General features: G+C 42.6%; 1 protein-coding gene across 5 annotated transcripts in view; it reads left to right on the plus strand.

The window, feature by feature from the left end:
- Positions 1-14,559, plus strand: part of PHACTR2 (phosphatase and actin regulator 2) — a 323,856-nt gene that overhangs the window by 283,505 nt on the left and 25,792 nt on the right. For all 5 annotated transcript variants that reach the window (XM_077486715.1, XM_077486717.1, XM_077486716.1 and 2 more), the window contains 2 exons: positions 12,940-13,130; positions 14,280-14,436. In XM_077486715.1, coding sequence (XP_077342841.1) covers positions 12,940-13,130; positions 14,280-14,436 — 348 coding nt within the window. The remainder of the gene's footprint in view (positions 1-12,939; positions 13,131-14,279; positions 14,437-14,559) is intronic.

Below are 14,559 nucleotides of genomic sequence, written 5' to 3' on the forward strand. Positions count from 1 at the left end.
ATATATATATATATATAATGTTTGGGGGGTTCTAAGTGATTTTCTAGCAAAAAATATGGATTTTAACGTGTAAACACCAAATGTCAAAAATAGGCTTAGGCATGAAAGGGTTAAAGGTTTCCCACGTGTTCTCCATCCTAGAATGTTCCCTGTGTACTTGCCAGAATTCCCCAATTTTGGTTACTATCTGCGCATGGGATGAAAACAAGTTAAGCCAGGAGGCGTTCAGTTTCCAAGGGGCCCTAGACGTAGTTCAGACCGGTCTCACCTCCAAGCTAGTAATTACTGGCGAGTGATCAGAGATGCTGCGGATGGCGTAGGTAATCTCCGATACATACCAGGAGGATTCAGCTGAGCAAATACTAAGATCTATTCTGGATAGGGACATGTATGATTTAGAGAAGCAGGAGAGATGTTTTTCCCCTGACTGTTTATCGCACCAGATCAGTCCAGCCCACTTCCTCAATAAATTTTTTCAAGGGCGTACGTAAGAGCCACGTACCGTGCTCACTGGGGGATGTTTATCTAGTGCAGGGCCAAAAACAGTTAAAATCACCCATGATGTATAGGGGAATATCCTGGTGGCACAACTGATATTCTGATACTACCTTGAGCACCTGGTGATTGTATGGAGGCGGAACATATACAAATGCAAGAATACATTTCAAGGCAAATATACGCCATAGCAATATTACATATCTCCCCCCCTGCATCCAGCACACATTATATCTCTTGGTAATCTAAAGAGTTGTGTATCAGTACACTCGCGCCCCTCAAGTAAGAAGTGTGAGTGGAATGATGGAACCACCCCACCCATGACAGTCTCAAGCAAGAAACGGAATCAAGGGTCAGGTGGGTCTCTTGCAAATGAGCAAATTGCAGGTAAGTATTTGCGTAGGGAGGTAAATACCATGGTGCGCTTCAGGGAGTCATGTATCCCTCTAACATTCCATGATATCAAGGTGCATAAAGTGGACTTGGTCATCTTCCGCCGTCTGCCTCCTGGCCCAATAGAAAGCATTCTCGTTGGCATCCAACCATACTGATGCATTTTCAAAGAAATATGCTTGCCCGTGCTGTGATATGGAGCCTAGCAGGGTAAAGCTTAGCGTATGGGGCCTGCGATTTTTGTAGACGCCTTTTTACTTCGGTAAAGCCGGCCCTGCGTTTCTGCAGATCCAAAGACAAGACAGGGTAAAAGGAGATCCGTACTCCATTAAACTGGATGTTTTGCTTTTCCCGGCGCAGAATAATCTCCTTATCCCTGTAGTGTAATAGCTGAGCCAACATTGTTCTTCGTGGATGGCTAGTTTCAATGGCATACAGTGTGGTAAAGGCCTTCTTCCCAAATATTTTCAATTGGCCACTGCTCCACAAAGTCCGTGGGGTCTCTACCACTTTCTTGGGGAGACCCACAATGCACACATTATGTCTCATTCTATTTTAGAGGTAGTCAGCCCGCATATCAACCATTTTAATCAGCCTGTTGTTCGCTTGTGTTTCCCTGGTAAGAGGAGGGAACTTGTCCTCCAAGTCGCTGATCCTGCTTTCAGCTGCAGTGGTTCTTTCCTTGATTTTTTTTTTTTCAGGTCTTGTCTAATCAAAGTCACTTCCTCTTTTAGGCCACCAAAACAATCTTGTAAAGTGTTAACTGAAGCAGTATATTTATTGACAGCCCACAGTGTAGCAGTCAGGGACGGATTTTCGGTCTCCTCATCTCCCTCTATCGCCTCAGAGATGTATCTCATGCTGTGTTGAAATGGCTGCCTGTGCCAGGTCCCCTTCCACCTCCTCCCCCTCAGCCAAAACCTCCAGCTGTGTTGTATCAGTCATGTCTGCAAGCCCAGAGAGTTTCAGCGCATAGTACCTCATGTCCCTGGGTTGGTCGCCAGCGCCCATTTTATGGGGTTTGGGCGGCTTACTCACGGTGTCCTTCTCTGTGTCGCACGAGCCACGCTGCTGAGGGGCCACGGCGGCGCCATGTTGGATTTAAGGCAGTTTGGTTCCCTCCTTGTTTTTATGGGTAATCATCATTCCGGCAGGACTCCAAACAGATCAGGTTGGTCAGTGGAAGATCCAGAACCCTTGGGTACCAAAGAATAGGTCATGCGGAGCCCGGAGCAGGATCAAATACATGGTGAATGGTGGGAGCTCTGTGAAAAGGTGCTGCTCACATGCTGTTCCTGGCAACTCCCCATTCAGTCTTTTCTTCAACTTTCCATCTATTAAATCTTCTGCCCTTGTTGTTTTACCTTTGGATAGTAAAACATTTTTTTCTGCCAGTAAATACCTTATACAGCCCACTTCCTGTTTCTTGTCTGGTAAAAAGCCTAGGCTGATGACATCATGCAAAGCTCTCTCTAACTCCCGTGAGATTTTTCCAGGAAGGGAGGGGGGATGAGTCCATAAGAGGGCCAACAAGAACTGCAGGGCTGCAGAGCTGGAGGTGTGTCTGTGTAAATCCAGGAAGTGAACAGGCAGCAGCTTCAGCTGCTCACAGTTAAAATGGTTGCAGCCAGACTTAGCGGAGGGAGATTTCCGCAGCATATTTGGCAAGTACAGAATCACGGTATATATAAAATAATATGCGGTTGGAGGGAAGCTTCAGAAGGGCAAATATGTTTTTTACTACAAATTACAGTATATACTCGAGTACATTTTTTTTGTGCTGAAAATTCTCCCCTCGGCTTATATTAGAGTCCTCCCGGCATCTGCAGCCTAATCCCCCGGCGCTGTGATACATTCAGTCTAGTCGGCGGCCATGCAGTGTAACAAATCCCCGCCGCCTCCTTGTCAGTGATGGGCTGAACACTGATTCATTGCTGGGAAACCGAGTCTTTGTTCCGTCACAGAGAGACGGTGCTTAGGTACGCTGCATGGCCACCGACTAGACTGAATGTATCGGTGCCGGGAGATGAGACTGCAGATGGGCATAGCGCCAGGAGATAACGCCGGCACAGCGGCAGGTGGGCCCAATGCCGGTCAAGGTACTTGAGGCACAGTGCGGCTGAGGCATGCAGATGGGCACAGTGAGGCAGGAGGCTGAGGCATGCAGGTGGGTACAGTGAGGCTGAGGCATGCAAATGGGCACAGTGAGATGGACACAGTGAGGCTGATGCATGCAAATGGGCATTGTTGACCATCTTTTCCAAGTACAGTAGCTGCTGCATTCTCACCCTAGGCTTATACTCGAGTCAATAAATGTTCCCAAATTTTTTGTGGTAAAAGTAGGTGCCTCGGGTTATACTCGGGTCGGCTTATACTCAAGTATATACGGTATGTGAGCAGACTGCAGTTCCTCTTTAAGTTTTATGTTCACCATGGTATCGTTTTTATTAACATTTTTTGAGCATACAGAGACACAGCTCTTGAGAATGCATTGGAGCATTATAATTATACAACGTTTATCTATTTGTTACAATAAGATATCCTGGAACTTTGTGCACTTTGTTTTTTTTTTTGTTTGTAGCCTTTGGGCCTCATGCACACTCGGCATTTGCTTAGCTCCTCAAAATGCCTTTTCTCTTGGTGGGAAAAAAGCAGCTTAAAAAAAGTGTTAAAAGCCGCATATTGCATACACGCTTATGTGCATATACAAATTAACCGCATGCCGACCAGCCGCCCCAGTTATACTGCGGCAACGTGGCGACCCCTGCTCGCCCACAGAGCCGATTCGAGTGCTCAGTGGTCGCAATCACCGCCGGGCTCGCACGATCGCTGGAGACACACAGAGAACCGGGATCTGTGTGTGTAAACACACAGTTTCTAGTTCTCTGAGGGGAGGACAGACAGATCGTCTGTTCATACAGCGTATGAACAGCAATCTGTCATCTCCCCAGCACAGTCCCATCCCCCTTCAGTTAGAACACACAGTAAAACACGCTTAAAGGGGTTGTAAAGGTAATTTTTTTATTTTCTACATAGGTTCCTTTAAGCTAGTGCATTGTTGGTTCACTTATCTTTTCCTTCGATTTCCCTTCTAAATGTTTTTTTTCTTTGTTTTCTTTGTCTAAATTTCTCACTTCCTGTTTCACCCCAGTAAGCTGTTCAGTAAGCTGTTCAGTAAGCTGTTCTGGCTGACTAACCACCAGCTCGGATGATGGTGAGAAGTTTACTGAGGAGAAACAGGAAGTGAGATATTCAGACAAAGAAAAAAAACATTTAGAAGGGAAATCAAAGGAAAAGGTAAGTGAACCAACAATGCACTAGCTTAAAGGAACCTATGTAGAAATTAAAAAATTTACCTTTACAACCCCTTTAATCCTTTCACTGCCCCCTAGTGGTTAACCCCTTCACTGCCAGTGACATTTTTACAGTAATCAATGCAATTGTATAGCACTGATCACTGTAAAATTGACAATGGTCCCAAAAATGTGTCAAAATTGTCTGACGTGTCTGCCATAATGTCACAGTCCCAATAAAAATCACAGATCGTCGCCATTACTAGTAAAAAAAATAATAATAGTAAAAAAGCCATAAAACAATCCCCTATTTTGTAGATACTATAACTTTTGCGCAAAGCAATCGACGTACGCATATCGGCCTAAACTGAGGAAAAAATTGTTTTTTTATATATTTTTGGGGGATATTTATGATAGCAAAAATTTAAAAATAATGCGTTTTTCTTTCAAAATTGTCACACTTTTTTTTGTTTATAGCGCAAAAAATAAACGCAGAGGTGATCAAATACCACCAAAAGAAAGCTCTATTTGTGGTGAAAAAAGGGCGTCAATTTTGTTTGGGAGCCACATGGCACAACAATTGTCAGTTAACGCGACAGTGCCGAATTGCAAAAAGTGCTCTGGTCTTTGGGCAGCCAAATGGTCTGGGGCTGAAGTGGTTAATGCAGTCTATTGGCCAGAATAATAATTTATTCTGGCTATTAGAATGAATTATATAACCATGTGAAAATCCACACTAGATAAAAAAAAAAAAAAGGAAAAAATGAAAAAAAGGACTGCTGCTGGCCCAGAACAGATACAAACCTACTCCATATAATTCATACTAAGTGCAGCACTTATCATAAATGCATGAAAAATTGAATACAAAAAAAAAACATATAATAATGTAGTCCTTTCAAAAAACTCCATGCATAAGTGATGGTGTGTATGGGGGAAAAAAAAAAGTCTGCAAATGTGCTTTCCATGAACACACGTTTGAGAAGAAAATGACAGGCATCTCAGTATCATGAAAGCTGCAGGTGCCTAGCGCGCTGTCACCACATACAGCTGCTGCGAGCCGCAAAGAACTTGTTGCCGATATTTTGCTAGCTGTAGCTTTCATGATATTGAGATGCCTGCCATTTTCTTCTCAAATGTGAGTGGATTCTTTTTTTTTTTTTTTTTTTTTTTTTTATATATATATATATAAAGACCTACTATGGGATTTTATGTTCTATATGCCACCATGTATTGAGAGTGGAGTTATTTGGGGTTTATCCCCTAAAGCGCTTCTGGCCTTTCATTCATTTGAAAGCCAATAATCTCTGGTAAGCAGCCACCTTCACCATTACTACTACTACTGGACGTATAGGGGAGTTCTTCCTGTCTTTTTGGAGTTTTTTTGGACTGTTTTCTGGCTTGGGTAGCACATTTTTTGCACATTTGAGGCCTTTTCTTTTGACCGTACACACCATCACTTATGCATGGATTTTTTTGAAAGGATTGGATTTTAAATGAATAAATATTCTTTTGTATTTCATTTTTAATTTGTTTATGATGAGTGCTGCACTTAGAATGAATTACAGTCGCAAAAAAAGTATGTGAACCCTTTGGGAATGAGATGGATTTCTGCACAAATTGGTCATAAAATATGATCTGATCTTCATCTAAGTCACAACAATAGACAATCACAGTTTACTTAAACTAATAACACACACAGAATTAAATGTTGCCATGTTTTCATTGAACACACCATGTAAACATGTGAACCTCCTTTGCCAGCAATAACTTCAACCAAACGTTTCCTGTAGTTGCAGCTCAGACGTGCACAATGGTCAGGAGTAATTCTTGACCATTCCTCTTTGCAGAACTGTTTCAGTTCAGCAATATTCTTGGGATGTCTGTGAATCGCTTTCTTGTGGTCATGCCACAGCATCTCAATCGGGTTGAGGTCAGGACTCTGACTGGGCCACTCCTGAAGGCATATTTTCTTCTGTTTAAGCCATTCTGTTGTTGATTTACTTCTATGCTTTGGGTCGTTGTCCTGCTGAAACACCCATCTTCTGTTGAGCTTTAGCTGGTGGACAGATACAGGTACATACATACTTATATTGGTCCTAGCTGCACCAATGTAGCTGTGTAAACTTTGCCTAAACGTCAGCGTCAAAGATGAACTTCAGACACAATAAGGCAATGTAAGGGAGAAACTTCATCCCATTAAAGCGGGAGTTCCGCCGTGTGTTTTTTTTTTAAATTTTTATCTTTTTATTTTTTTTAAAGCCAGCAGCTACAAATACTGCAGCTGCTGACTTTTTAAAATAAGGACACTTACCCGCCCAGCGCGCCCGCGATGTCGGCACCCGAAGCCAATCTCTCGATCGTCTCTCGGGTGCTGCCGCCGCCATCTTGGCTATGGGAATCAGGAAGTGGAGCCCTGTGGCTTCATTTCCCGGTTCCCAACTGCGCATGCGCGAGTCCTGCTGCGCAATAAGGATGGTCCCCGCTGTCTCTGGGATCCGTGTGTTTCCCAGCAGACAGCAGGGGACCTGCGGAAAGGGGTGTAGATTCTGCGGAAAGGGGCGTCGATTCTGAGGATATCTATGCCGGAAGTGGGTGCAGATACCTGTACTATACAGGTACCTGTACCCCCCTCCCCCCTGAAAGGTGCCAATTGTGGCGCCGGAGGGGGGGAGGGTTCCAATGAGCGGAAGCTCCACTTTAGGGTGGAGCTCCGCTTTTTAAATTTTGTTTATCTGCTCTTCCAGTCCTGAGACAACAGTAGAAAAACTGACAGAATAGAGTTATAATTTTAAGTGTAAGTAAAGCCAAAACATTTATCTTAATCCTATAGTACAGGACACAACATGAGTACTCAGAGACCCTAGGTTATGGATACGTACCGTCGGGTGATTGAACACTGGCAAGGCTTTTAAGGACATGCCCCCTGGGCACCTCCCATATAGCCTTACCCTGTTTTGTGGGTCCTCAGTTTTTTGACAGGTAAAGCTGCTTATAAGATGCCTCACACATATGCAGTTTGAAGGAGATTATCTTTTTGGCAAGGAACTTGACAAATTATTTGAAGGGAAGGTTCTACACTTACAGTAGAAGATTTAAAAAAACAAAAAAACCCTCTTTACAGTCTCTACCTCGTCAAAACACAGAACACCTAATCACCCAGACTTCTAAGTTCAGCCCTTTCTTTTGGCATAAGCCTAGGCCAAAATACCCACAGAGTCTAGCCAAAATCCCTTTTCCCAATAAAGGGGGGGGGGGGGGGGCGCATCTGTTACAGTTTGCCACTTTCTGGTTACAGATGTTCCAGACCTGTAGGTCCAAACAGTGGTTTTGAAGGGTGTACAAAATACATTTCAAACCTCTAACCCCTCACTGTTCTCTTCTAATCAATTAAAAACTGCCCAAGGACAGTCAGATTTGCAAAATCTGCTCTGTCAGATTGGATGGAGAGTGTCTGAACAGCAATTTTCAAGTCTTGCCACAGATTCTCCATTGGCTTTAGGTCTGGATGTTGACTGGGCCATTCTAACACATGAATGAATATGCTTTGATCTAAAGCATTCCATTGTAGCTCTGGCTGTATGTTTAGCGTCGTCATCCTGCTGGAAGGTGACCCTCTGCCCTTGGTCTTTTGCAGACTCTAGCAGGTTTTCTTCTAAGATTGCCCTGTATTTGGCTATGTCCATCTTCCCATCAAATCTGTCCCTGCTGAAGAAAAGCATCCCCACAACATGATGCTGCCACCGCTATGTTTCACGGTGGGGATGGTGAGTTCAGGGTGATGTGCAGTGTTAGTTTTCTGCCACACAGCGTTTTGCTTTTATGCCAAAAAGTTACATTTTTGTCTCATCTGACCAGAGCACCTTCTTTCACATGTTTGCGGTGTCCCCCACATGGCTTTTCATAAACTGCAAATGGGACTTTTTACGGCTTTTTTTAAACAATCGCTTTCTTCTTGCCACTCTTCCATAAAGGCTAGATTTCTGGAGTGCACGACTGATAGTTGTCCTGTGAACAGATTCTCCTACGTGAGCTGTGGATCTCTTCCGCTCCTACAGAGTTACCATGGGCCTCTTGGCTACTTCTCTGATTAATGCTTTCCTTGCCTGGTCTGTCAGTTTAGATGGATGGCCATGTCTTGGTAGGTTTACAGTTGTGCCATACTCTTTCCATTTTCGGATTATTGATTGAACAATGCTCCATGTTCAAAGCTTTGGATATTTTTTTATAACCTAACCCTGCTTTAAACTTTTAAACAACTTTATCCTTGACCTATCTAGTGTGTTCCTTGGCCTCCATGATGCTGTTTGTTCACTAAGGTTCTCTAACAAACCTCTGAGGGCTTCACAGAACACCTCTATTTATACAGACATTAAAAATTCACACAGATTGACTCTATTTACTAATTAGGTGACTTCTGAAGGTAATTGGTTCCACTAGATTTTAGTTAGGGGTGTCAGAGTAAAGGGGGCTGAATACAAATGCACGCCAACCTTTTTATATATTTATTTGTAAAACAATGTGAAAACAATTTATCATTTTCGTTCAACTTCACAATTATGTGCCACTTTGTGTTGGTCTATCACATAAAATCCCAATAAAATACATTTACATTTTTGGGTGTAACATGACAAAATGTGGAAAATTTCAAGGGGTATGAATACTTTTTCAAGGCACTGTATATATTGCACATTCACATCAGTCCCTGCCCTCAAGGAGCTTTCAATCTCAGGTTCCTAACTCATTTTCATACATACTAGAGTCAATTTAGACAGGAACCATCCAATTAAGCTACCAGCATGTTTTTGGAGGAAACCAGAGTGCCTGTAGAAAACCCATGCAGACACAAGAAGAACATGCAAACGCCAGGCAGGTAGTGTTGTGGCTGGGATTCAAACCCAGCGCTTTTGGAGATGTAATGCCTTTGTGGGTAGGCTATACCGCATCTACTGGGAAATTCCCCAAGATACACTCTTTCTGGGAAAGCACTAAAACCCTATTAGAATCATTATTTGGCCCTCTAGTCTCTTTTGATCCAGTTCTCTACCTCCTGGGGCTGGCAGTGTCGAATACAGCCAAACGTGCTTCCGTACCAAGCTGATAAACAACATTTTGACTGCAGTTAGGAACTAGATAGATTTAAAATGGGAACAAATACCACCTTCTTCAGCAGATCTTCGCAAACAATGTTTACAACATGGCTTATTTTACTTCTCCGCTCAACAACACTATTTCTAAACTTAATACAGTATGGCACTTCTGGCATCTTATGGACCCACCTTAATCTTATATGTGCAGATGTACCTTTTGTTCTCCCCTCCAGCCTTTTCTCTCTTCCCTTCTACCTTATTTCAGAGCGTGTCCTGGCGCTCACATGACTTCTCTTCTCTCTCCTCTCCCAGGCTTATATAGTTATTTAACACGTGGGATGGTATGAATGTAATATAGTTTTTACAGAAGGGGAGGGGGCATTGTCACGAGCTGACGGGTGAGGAGTGAAGGGGAGAGAGGAGAAACAGGGATGACGGAGGCACGTAAACTGACCACGGTGTCAGGGCTCAGCAACCATATTAAACCGTGGTCAGTTTACAGAGGGGAGGGCAGAACCAGGCTGCAATAGCCAGGTATTTTAGGTTATACAGGGGGCAAATGACACAGCACTGTGCTGTATAACATGCTTTAAGGCACAGGGTCCATTTTTTTTTTTTTTTTTAGGGTTACATACATTTTAAGTTTTATGCCTATGCCATTTTTTTATACGGTGGACATAATTTATTTGGCTTCACCTATGCTCTAGCACTGAATGATATGTTTGCTATCTCTGTATGTTTAATCTCATCATTACCAATTTTGCAAGATACAGTATTTAACTTAAATGCTACTCAGTTTTACTGGAATGTATTAATGTTAATATACCACACAACTGGATTTTTGCATTACGGTAGCTCTTGCTAATTTGCTTGTGATGCTCTACTTCTTTACTGGAATGTTCTTTTATTGTGCATCGATATCCACTGTAACTACCTGCATTTGTATTTCCTTTCAGTAAATAAAAAGTAAAAAGAAAAATCCAAACCTTCTAATGCAATTTGCAGGGTTGATTATTGCTTGTCCTACATGAGGGAAATGCCTGGCATCCGTAGACATCCAAGATGCTTTTCTGCATATTCTCATTTACCCACCACATCAGCATAAAAGACTAATTTCCAGATTGCCATACTGCCTTTTGAGCTATTCTCTGCTCCCAGAGTATTCACAAAGGTCCTTGCGCCTCTTCTGGCCATTCTAAGAACTAAGGATATCCAGGTCACAGGTTATCTGGACAACTTTCTTCAGAATTATTCATTCACCTTCTAGCTGTCTGAAATAATCCATGGGACAGTTCAGATGCTCCAAGCTCTTTCTGCTGGGTGATTAGTTTCCAAAAATCTGCTCTCCAGCCTTCTCTTAATGTGGAATACTTGGGTCTGGTCCTGGGCACATCTCAAGCAAAGGTTTTCCTTACAGAAAAGAAAATGCTCTCACTCAGGCCCCATGCTCGAGATTTGAGCCCCAGAGACATCCCAGAATGAGATTCTCAGAGTTTTTAAGCCTTCTGTTCAAGGCTGTTACATTTGCCAGATTTAATTGAAAACCTCTCCAGCAGAACATCTTGTTGACCTGAAACAAGCATGCTCCTTCTCTCAACTTACACATTCTCTTGTCCAGCCAAGCAAGGTGTTCTGTAGCTTGGTGGATCTTAAGCCAAGCCTTAACAAAGCAGCCTTGAAGGAAGCATACTAGATTATGTAAAGAGACTCACAGTCCAGCGATCTCTGCAGACAAGATCCCAGAATATGTCTGATATGTAAGAGATGAGGGACCCTGGATATGGATATCCCGGCCTCCAGATTCAACAACAAACTATTTCTGTTTGTGGCCAGGGCCAAGGGCCCTCAAAGTTAATCCCTTGGCTTCAGTTCTACTAACCTGTGCCTTCCCTTCAATGCTAATTCTACCTTGTCTGCTCCATAAAAAAGAGAAGATGCACCTCACACCAAACTGGCCCAGAAGGATCTGGTACACAGACATACTGAGACTACTAGGAGATGACCATTGGCCTCTCCCCAGCAGGCCAGACCTGCTGTCTCAGGACCCCTGTTCTGTGCTGTGGAATCTCATGTCTTATGAGACAGAGCGGTCTCTGAGTCCGTCATTCCTGCCTTGCTGAAAGCAGGAGAAGCCACTTCCAGAAAGATCTATCATATCTGGAAATCCTTCTTTGCCTGCATGTGATCAAAGGCACTCATCTCAAAGATTATTCTGTGCCTCACATTCTGACCTTCCTACAATCAGGACTTCACCAGAACTTGGCCTGAAAGGGGCTGTAAAGGCAGTGCTCACAATCACTGCCATCTTCTCTGCTAGGACAAAATGTACTAGATATATAGATATTCTAAAATACCTTTTTTTTTTTTTTTTTTCACTTTGCCGATCAGCAGTTACGTGACCGACTGCCGCTCTTTTTCTCTGATGTATGCACTACAGAGGGAGAGGCTGAGATTTCCCTCTGACATCTGCCGGGCGATCACATGACCGCAGATCAGCGAAGTGAAATAAGGCATTTAGAAGAAGAATTAAAAAAATGCACATACACTTTATAGTACATTTTGTCCTAACAGAGAGGCCGGTAGTAATTGTGAGCAGTAACTTTACTGCCGATCAGAATAACTATAAAAGGGGAGGGGTGGGGCAACTCACACATAGGAGCAGGTAGGGTAGGGTGGGAGGGGAGAGGGGAGAAAGGAGAGCTGCGGATGACCGAGGAATGTAAACTGACCACGGTAGTCGGGGCTCAGCCATGATTACCGTAGTCAGGACACACGGGGACACAGGAACTGATGAAATCAACCAGGTTTTTCACATCCTTATGCTCTACTCCAAAGCACCAAAAAGTAACATCTCTTCATTGTTTGGACGTAATCAAAGCCAAAAGAGTCCACGCTCAAAGCAACAGCTTCTATCAAGAAAATGGACTCCTTTTTTATCTTCTCCTCGGGACCTCGCAAGAGAGAACCTGTTTCCAAGTCCACTATCGCTGGATGAATAAGACCTCTAATCACCAGTCCTGACACTCCCAAGGAAAACTCTCCTCCTACGCCTTTATGAACCCACTCCACCAGGTTAGTGGGAGTTTCCTGGGTATTCTGGCACCAGGCTTGTGTAGCCCAGCTTTGTACAGATGCCACTTGGTCCTCTATTCATACCTTTTTAAAGTTTTACCAGGTGGATGTCCAGTCCTCTGCGGTTGCAGTTTCTGGCCTCAAGGTTCTTGCAGCAGTTGGGCCTGTTTGCATAGTTCTGTTTACCTAATTGCTCCCCACTCTTCTCATTCAAATCTTGGTGACATCCCAGGGTTTATGAATACTCATCCTGTGCAACTAAGATAAGAAGAAGTTTGACTTGCCTGTCAAATCCATATCATGTAGTACAGTACTTGACACTAACCATCTATACCCCCTACCTCACATCCCTTTCTGTTCCTTGGTTACTCTACATTGCTTGCTACAAAATTGAGGGCTCGTGTAGTAGGGTAGGGTTGTAAGGGAGGTGCCCAGGAGGTATGTCTTAAAAAAGCTTTGTTGGTGTCCAATCCCTGGAAGGTATGAGCCAATAACTCAGGGTTTATGAATACTCTGCCAGGATCCTGTACTGTATGTATTCAGAAGTGTTATAACATTTTAGCATTTCTTTAACTTTTTTTTTTTTACCTGTGTTATAGTGATGTTTCCTTGAAAAGTCATGACGATACCTCAAGCCTTAAAAGCCAAGAGGTGACAGATGAATCTTTTGAAACTTCAGTCATTCCAGATGGAGATAGTGAAGGCAAAGGGAGCCAAACAAGTGATTCTGACTCAGATGGCCCCATCCTCTACACAGATGATGATGACGATGATGATGACGGCACAGAAAGTGAGATTTAATAAAATATCTACAGCAGGCAGTGGCTCTGATTAATCCAGCTGTAAAACATTGTTAATTTTGACATTGAATTTCTATTTAATTTTACTTTATTTTAATCCACTATTATCTCCAGTATCAAACCAAACAAAAGTATTGCTTTTTGACAAACAGAAGTGCAACTTTAAAATATAAAAAAAAAAAAAAAAATCTATCTAAACTCTATTGACTGTATCGCCATTGCACTTATTACCGGAATATAAAAAACTTTAACAGTTTTCTGTTAATAATGAAAATAAGTATCAAGTAACATCTTTATAAGAATAAAAAAAACAAGTTTGCAACAACTGGCAACTGAAAAACATTGAGGCTGGGTTCACACTATTGTGAATTGGGTGCAGGTTTTCCACATCCAGTTCACATAGCAGGATATTGTGCCCGGCTCCCTATGGAGCCGGTTCACACATCTTCGCAGCGGCTCCTGTGCAAATTGCACAGGATATCTGTGCATCTTTTGATCCATTTCAGGTACGAATTCAGCCAAAAATTCCAACTGAAATCGGACCTGAAATGGTGAATGGAGATGCATTGGACTCCTGCTGTGGGCCGCTGCGTTCTCCAGTGTGAACCCAGTCTTAAAGGATAAGTTTACCTTTTCAAAAAAATAATAAATGCACATTTTTTTTGCAGGTAACAAAATGTGCATTTATAATTTTTTGTTGCAGGAGCCGGTAAAGCATTGTACCAGCTAGCGGGTAGAGAAGAAGGGGAGGTGCGGGGGTCAGTGCATTCATAGCATGTTACGCCCCAAATATGGGCGAACCTATCTTTTAAGATCAAGGTGGGATATAGTGGAGATTTATTTTCCAAACGCAAAATGAATTTCCTTTCTTGTAATCTCATTAAAGAATCTTCCAACTGTCATCTTGGATCCTCCATTTGCCAAAAAATCTAACATGAGGCTGGAAACTGCAAGTTATATAATAGTCAAACATTTCCATTTTTGTAAAGATGATTTTACAGTGATATTAAGCCCTCCATTTTTTAAGCATGTTCTGGCTTCTTTAAGGCAAGGAGGAAACCGAGGCAAGGCTATGCAGTTCATTAGCAAATATGATGCATTTCATGTATCATCCCTCTGTGTATTTTTTTTTTTTTAAGGTACATTGGCAAGTAAAATCCGCCGTAGAGATACACTCGCTATAAAACTTGGGAACAGACCATCGAAGAAGGACCTGGAAGACAAGAATATTCTGCCACGTACATCTGAAGAAGAACGACAGGAGATGTGGCAGCAGATTGGAACAAAGCTAGTGAGGTATAAATGCATCTTTTTTATTTATAGAGCATTTTCATAATTGCAATAAGCAGGAAAACAGGGAAATAAACAAGATACAAAGACTTCACCATTCATGTACAAATTCAAAAAAGGGTACCACTA

The sequence above is a fragment of the Lithobates pipiens genome, unplaced genomic scaffold (assembly GCF_037356315.1).
Source record: "Lithobates pipiens isolate NorthernLeopardFrog02 unplaced genomic scaffold, aLitPip1_a1.2 Scaffold_18, whole genome shotgun sequence".
Taxonomy (NCBI): Eukaryota; Metazoa; Chordata; class Amphibia; order Anura; family Ranidae; genus Lithobates; species Lithobates pipiens.